Source organism: Anomalospiza imberbis, chromosome 5, assembly GCF_031753505.1.
Source record: "Anomalospiza imberbis isolate Cuckoo-Finch-1a 21T00152 chromosome 5, ASM3175350v1, whole genome shotgun sequence".
Taxonomy (NCBI): domain Eukaryota; kingdom Metazoa; phylum Chordata; class Aves; order Passeriformes; family Viduidae; genus Anomalospiza; species Anomalospiza imberbis.
In genome coordinates, this window is record NC_089685.1 from 16,909,022 (window position 1) to 16,917,088 (window position 8,067).

Here is an 8,067-nt window from a genome sequence, read left to right on the forward strand (position 1 = left end):
TCTCAGGTTCTATGTCTATGGGTTGTCTTCCTCCCCTTCCTTATCCTTCCAACTGAATAGAGGAACATTCTCACCATCCATATGCCCTTAGTGATTTGCGTGACTAACCACAATTGTTTATATCACAACCCCAGGTTTGTCTCTGTGTGTTCTTGTTTATGGCTCCTTTGACCAGATAACCTTAATGGCACAGGAAAGCCCCTTACACTTAGCCTCATATATTATTTTCAACCACATTAAAGCCACTTCAGAGGAGAAAAAAACATAAATCATACAATAAAAAAAAAAAACTCAGAAGAAACACAAGGAGGGAATGTGATTCAAGATGTCCTTTTATGAAATTAATTTGAATTAATATTATCTTATATAAAGCAGAATCATCCTACAGTTAATGATGCAAAAGAAGGAGTACCATAAACAGAGGAGGAAGGGGCTCTAGAAAGGTTTTCAAATAACTCCTTTGCTAAATCTCTCAAATGAACTCATTCTTTTTCATATGTGCAAACTCCTGAAGAGCACTAGAAGTCTTACCTGCATTTACAGATTGGAATCATTGGAATCACAGCTGTACATTATTACACATTATACAGTTGGTTACACTCAGAGTTTGTATTTATATTTAAAGATACAATTTTAAATATAAATGCTTAGCCAATATTTCTTTTTCAGTAGTCTTTTATAACTAAGTAATTAGGTCACAAAGAGATTCTGCTATTTCCTATAGGGATTTTTCTTTGAAACTACTATTTAGGAGAAAAAAACACCTTTATGAAGTACCCCTTGAGCTCCTGTTCATCCAAGGATCTACTCTAAATACTCTCATTTAAGAAATAAAAATATATTTATGATTCAAGTGTTGATAAAGCAGAGTAACAGTAATTTCTTTTTCTCTTCTGACCTCTGATATTGTCTCTCATTTGTTCCTTAAAGAATACCTTTAATGAGTCTCTTTATGTCATTTCATTCTCCTTTCTTCTCTTACTCTTGGATTTCACTGTTATATAGATTGTTATTTTCTTTTCCACATCTATAAATTCAGAAGCAGAATCTTCTGGGGGAATGATTTTCTCCTGCTATGCTCCCAAGGGTCTAGTTATGCCCCTTATAGCGATTTTGTTTAAACTTGGAGAATATCTGTTTTACTTTTGTATTTAGCAGAGAAAAAATAGTATCAGTCACCACAACAATAGCAATATTGAAAACTTGTAGGGAAAAAGGATGAGATCCACTACAGACAGGTCAACGAGCAAAATCCAAGATGACATTTTAGCCCCAAATATTGAATATTACAGTATATAGATGCATATTTGTAGTTTGAAAGAAATTAAGATGAAACAGTCTCTTATTAACTTGTACTGTGATCCTGCAATGGGGTTAGAGATGGAAATTTTCCCACAGATATTCTTGAGTTGCCACTTTTTTAGGAATTATATATTAGATCCTTCTTTTTATTTGAGTAGAAATCAAATATGTGAGTGGGAAAGCCTGCACATTTCACAGAGAAATTAGATATTTCAAAATACACATGTGTTGATTAGGGCTTTAGGAAATATGGAGGACCAGAGAGTTAGTACCTGAAATCCTATTGCTTTTCAGTCTCAGGACTCTGACATATCTGCAGGTAGATATGCTCATCAAATTAAAAAGAAATGACTGTAGACTATCTAAGCATCTATAATAAATTACTGCCCATGGGCCACTATTTCCTGCCAACTTTATATAGAGAGTTTTATGAATCATGCAAGAAATTGGTGATAAAGATAAAATATCCATTTCAGTCCAGCAGTTTCAGATCTATATCTCACCATGACCACTTGTTATAGGCTAATTATATAACAAAGCTGCATCACTGTGCAAATCAAAGTGTATGATTCATGAGAGCAGGGCAAAAAAGAACAAAGTGGAGGCATAGCTGAAGTGCAATTGTTATGAATGATAACTCAGGAAGAAGGCTGAGCAGCTTCTGATTGTACTGGTTTCCAAGCCAGTTTCTTGCTGGACCCAGACAGCCAGTTATTGCACCATTTCATTCCCTGCTGTATCAAAGCTGTGAAAAGCTGGGCTCCCTTTGCTGCCAGCTCCAAAAGGAGAAGCTGGGACAACAGCTTCTGCAGGGGGAGAAGACCCTCCTATCTGAAGCTGTCAGTTCTCTTCTTTCTTCTTCCTTCTCCCCCCGGCTGTGATGTGGAAACCATGAGCTTTGTACATCCACTGTACCCTTTCTATGGCATGACTGGCCCAGCCCCTGGTCTTCTTTCTTGCAGTAGAAAAATAACTCTTCACTCAAAAACTCATGAGACAGCTTAAGAAGTCATCCAGCATTTTAGTCCCTGCTCAGTGGGATGTTAATGCCTTTTATACTGGTGACAGTTTAAAATTTCTGAGCTCTTGCAACCTGCTACCCTCAAAAAATTCATTTGAAATCATTCAGACAGCATTTCAAACTGAAGTGTAAAGGCAGCTATCAAAATTTTAATAGTGCCAAAAAAAGAAAGCTTTTTGGGGTTATAATTTTCATTTTTATTGAGCAGAAGAGACACAATATCAACTTGCTGTTGGCTATTTATGTACAAATTTCTGTTTTTGTCAGTTAAAGGAGGATTTTTTTAAAAGACTGCAATCAGAAATGTATTTTTATTTGTATATTATTTAGAATAGTTATTCACTTTTTGTAGCTCTTGGTTATTTTAAAAATAGACAATAGGAACTAGTAAGTATTGTCTCTGTTACTAAGAAAAATATATTTTCATTGTTTTAAATAAATAAAGGTATGCAAACCAAAGCAGAGACACCCTTTATTATTGATTCCTAGCATATAAGTTTCTTTAAGCCCTGTGAGGTTGCATTAGTCACAGTAACAGCATGTCAAATCTGAAATAGTAAGGAAACAAAGTAGGAAACTCACCAGCATGTGTAATGAATAGAACCAATTTATCTATTTATTCTATAATTCTTTAAAGGAGCAATCTATTTAAGTGATGTATTGGGAATGTTTTAAATAATTTTTTAAGGGATCTGCACAACAGTTTCCTGTATTGTACAGCAAGCTGCTACTACTCAGAAGTTTTGGGGCCAATTCCTGGTTCACATGATAGAAGTGTTACCAGAATCATAAAATAGATGCAAACATATGTTAAGAAGTTAATGCTAAGATAGAAACAGATTGGGCTGACAACATCCTGGAGACTGCATTAATGAATCATTTGCATAAAGTCACTTCAGTGGAAAACTTATATTCAGTTTACTAATTTTCTCAGCCTGAAGAGAGGTAATTTAAAACAGTAGTGAAAAGAAAATATCTCAAGAACTGGTTGTTAAAGACATGTACTACAAGTATTTCCTCTACTATGACTCAGTGTGTTCTCTACTATGACTGTGATTTCCTGTATCTTCTCTGTACTCTCTTCCATTACCTTTCTAAGGTCTATTTTTCTTTTTTTTTCAATACAGGGAGAGAAATTCTGCCCTTTCAAAATATATTCTTATATCTCAGATTGTCTCCCATTTTAAAGGACCTTCTAACTGATAGAGTTTTTGCAATGAACTCTGTGTATGTGTGTACAGTTTCTACGAGAAATTCCAGACTTGACAATTTTGAAGCCAAATAGATAAAATTATAATTTTTTGGTAATGATTATGTCTTTGTTGTTTGACTTTTCTTTTACCTAAATGCTTCCATATTTATAGACAAAGACATTAAAAACTATTTTGTTAACATATCTACCACTTTAAACCACTTCTAACACCAATTTTTTTATTTTCTGGGGAAAAATAAAAGTTATTCTTACAAAACATTCTATAGTTTGTTTAAAGATAGCTGGCCATCTACTTTAGAAAATGTTTTTTCAAAACAATAAGCATATAAATTGGAATGGTGTGGAATTTCCTTATTTCAAAATTTGTCATGAAGATATGTAGTTTATTGTATTATACAGAGTTATGATAATGCCTAAGCTTGTTACTAATAAATTATTTTTGCTGACTAAAGCCACCTGGAAAATGTGGAAGTAAATAACTCCTAATAATTATATGCTGATTTTACACTGCTGTCTATTGCTTGCTAATTATGGCTCTGGCCTCTCTCTTTTTTTACATTTTTATAGAAAATTGTAACTCATTGTCAACAAGTCTTTGGCCTATTCAAGCAAAATTCCTTTCATAATAATTTCAAAATTTAGGATGTGTCTGTATATTAAAAGCTGTAGCCAGGGATATTACCAGAGAAAAATATCTCCAGTGAAATACCTTGGGGAAGATTAGAATTATCTTACTGAGGATTTAAATTGAGTGACAAAAGAAAATTTCTCTTCAGATATCTAAAGCAAAATCCATCAAATATCAATACTTGAAGAAAAATGGGAGGGTTTTCCAGGAATATGTGGCTTGACATGAAAAGGTATTGCAAAATATGCACAACACAGAATAAAACTATAGCAGTGTTATTCATGTAGTGGACCCAGAAAAGAATGAGGCTCATAATTTAAAGAAATATGATTTCCAATAAATTAGAGATGAAATTAAAAACTAATTCATCAGTTATTTAACCCAGGAAATTCCAAGGAAGACAAACATTTTCTGTACAGTTTCACTTTGAAGAATTATTCAATAGAATTTTGATTTAATTAACTTACATTTAAATCTCTGTGATGAAACAGTTCCCATGTGTTTACTTAAGTACCTTTCTCCAGGCCAGATTAAAAAAAAAAAATTACAATACTTTTATAAGAAAAGGACACCAACTTTTTTAGAAGTGAAACCTTAGAACAGCTTGTAGCTGTTCACAGCTTTCAGCTTTGAAATGGAATATTCACTACTTCAGGCTGCCACACCATGGTCACCTCAGCTGGCTGCCAGTGGAACTCTGTCATTGGACAGGATGCAGAATAATTCAAATTTCCAAAGTGGAATGATAAAACTAGCAAACACTCCCCTTAGCTATTACTTATAGTCCTAAAGTGACTTATTGAAACAAGTCTAGTCACTCTCTTTAAAAATAAATTTTGTATTTATGCAGTGTCTTCTCCTTTCTTTATATTTACTTCTTGAGAAATATTATTTGCTTTCTGAGATACCATTCAAGTTGAAACTTTTGGTCCTGCTATAAGTATAAATTCAAAATAAACTACAGTTAAAAAATAAACAGAGTTTAATGTGAAATAGGGACAATTTTAGACCTTTTTTTCCCCTGAAAAATGGTCATTATCTGAATTCCTACAAATAACAAATATCCAGAACTTAGAGACACATTGATTCCAGTAGTATGACACTCTTTATTTTCTATAAGAGTAGAAATAAAGAGTATTAGTAGGCCTCAAATTTTATGAAATCCATCTGGGAATTACAAAGAGTCAAATTTTCATTCTAGACCCTTTCACTTCCATGTAAACTAATACTGAAAGTAGGAAATAATTATAATATGGTCATGACTCTTTGATGATTGTTGTAAGGTGACAAGGAGAAAATACAGCAGAAAGTAAAACCTCGTTCTCACAAAGACAGCTAAATCCATGACTGAAATTATACCATCAGATTTTGTAGTAATTTTGCATTATTTTATACTGAGAAGGCCTTTCAGAGCTTTGGGATGTGACCAACTGATCCATTTAATACTTAATTATCTCAGCACTCTGCTTTACAGTTCTCAATGAACTACTTAGATATGAACTGATACATTCTCATCACAGATCTTAGAATACAATCTTCACAAAATTTAATCAAGGGGAAATTAAAGTAAAGCAACCTTAAAAAAATTATGTCATCTATATGCTAGTAGTTTTGTTCATTTATAGTTATTCACAGAACATATATGAATAACATTTTACATATAAACCTCGATTTTGTGATAAAATTTGAAGATATAAAGCCTCTTAATAATTGAAATCTCAAGCATAATTTTAAATGTAAGATACATGAAACCATAATGGTAATAATTTATATATATATATGTATTAATACGGGATATATTGAATAGCAAAGGTACTTTTATTTTTAGCAAGTATATATTATCTTCAGGATCTTGACCTCTTACAGTTAACTTATAAGGTCAATAGTAAACACTGCAAGAGCACTCTATGAGGGATACTAATGTGGTTAACCCTGTTAATTATAATAGCAAGTACACCTAATACAGACATTAAAAAGGGGTATATTGGGTAGATGTCAAGTGTTTGACTGCAGCTTCAGCAGTAAATGCTGAATTGACATGAAATTGTGTACACCATGTGCTGAAAACCCACAGGAGCTCTATGATGGGGGAGAGTCATCTCAAGTAATGAAGACTTCCTGAACTTTTGTAACTGTTTTAGTTTCATTAAGAAAAATTGTGTATTGCAATGCAACTAAGAACATGTAGTTTCAGAGATGCAACCGGAGTCCCATCTAAGATTTTAGTTTAAAAAACACTAAACCCTAGGGTTTTTGCTCTAGATTTTTTTTCTGACTATTAAATTTAAGTTGAAACCTTTGCTATCACTGTGGAAATCAAACTGACTAATTTCACTGGTGAACTGCTATGAAGTATTGTTAAAATATAAAAGGTGCTGCATAAATTGCATGATTTGACTCTTACTTACATTGTTTTTCTTCTGTTCACTAGGAGTGACTTGATATTAATCCGGAATATGCAGCTTCAGGAGCTGTTCTTCCATCTTCATCTCCTTTCAAGAGCCACAGAAGTACAAGATTCCGCTATTTGTGTGCATATTTGAGAAACAAGTGTTTGTTACATATTCCTAACAGTTTAAAGTATGCAGAATTTGTGTTTATTGTTTTTCTCTCACACTGGTCTTTCTCATACTTGATTTTTTTTTCCCCCAAAGGAAAGATTCCGTGCATATGTAGATGATAAGAAGCTCAGTCTATTCAAACTGGAAATGTACCTTGCTCAGATCCCAAATTAATTTGTTTGGTTTCATTATGCAGTATACTGTCTTTCCCCCTGTCTTACTGGGTAATGTTTGGAGCTGCTGGCTGGAGTTACTTTTACTCTTGTAACTCTCTCCCAGGGGAGAAATGCACCAGGGGGAAATGAGCAGGTGGCTGATTAGGGTTAAACCAAGACATTCTTTACAGAAGATATAGAAGTTGCTATATTCTGCAGATCATCTTTCAAAATGTTTCCTGGATAGTTCTTAGCCTCCATGAAATCATCATCAAATGAGGGTGTGCAGGCATACTGTAACTTATGGAGATAAGTGTGTGCAGTGAAAATTCCAATTGTGACCATGAGAGGTATTTGCTCTGGAAAGTATCTTTATCTGCGACTGCCAAAACAAAAGTTAATTTTATGTTTCTCTACTGTAATAGGTGAAGTTGAAGGTAACCTCTTTTCATACAGGATGGTCAAAGCATTTAGAATAGAAAATTCAGACACTCTTCATAAAAAGAAAGAAATTCCCTATATAATCTCTCTTTACAAATCTGTTTTAGTGGTTGTTTTATTTTTATTTTCCTTAATGCCCAGAATTGTCCTGCTGGCAATATCCATTGTCTCAGAGTCATTCCTCACTGTGTGGACTGCACGCTCTTTCTAGCCTACATCCAAATGGCGCAGCGCTGCATCCATAAATGGTGTGTTAGAACAACCTTACAGAACCATAAATGACACTGAACTTTCATGCTAGGCTTTGAGTACTGTTTCTTTCATTCTGCAGTTAAGACACCATCTTTCATTGATAACTACCTCAATCCTGCATGTAAGCTGTCTTTGACTTGCATAAACAAATTCCCTATGCTCTGTAAGGCTTCTCTTTTGTGTGTTGATCAAAATCTTTACCATAGCCATGAATGTTATCAAACAGCTTACCCAGGTTTCCCTCATTCCAAACACCTTATTATAGGAACATATCCTAAATTCTGAACCTTTGGGCCTAGTATAACTTTTTACATTCTTGAGCTTAACAATATGTTTTTTACAGAACAACTGGATAAAAAACAGCACATAAACTGATTTTACATACACCCAATTTTTCTCAATCACATACAATAGGGCTTATCTATTTAAAACAGTCTTTAATAACTATTTGTATTCAACAAAATATCCAATTTTTTCATGCTTTATTAAAGTGA

At 33.5% G+C, this 8,067-nt stretch overlaps 1 protein-coding gene across 5 annotated transcripts in view; it reads left to right on the plus strand.

The window, feature by feature from the left end:
- The window catches only part of TAFA5 (TAFA chemokine like family member 5), a 472,577-nt gene extending 465,645 nt beyond the window's left edge, over positions 1 to 6,932 (plus strand). For all 5 annotated transcript variants that reach the window (XM_068189762.1, XM_068189765.1, XM_068189766.1 and 2 more), the window contains one exon: positions 6,596 to 6,932. Coding sequence is in view for 1 of the 5 variants with exons in the window: in XM_068189765.1 (XP_068045866.1) it covers positions 6,596 to 6,601 (6 nt within the window). In the remaining 4 variants the exon portion in view is untranslated. The remainder of the gene's footprint in view (positions 1 to 6,595) is intronic.
- Positions 6,933 to 8,067: the final 1,135 nt, after the last annotated feature.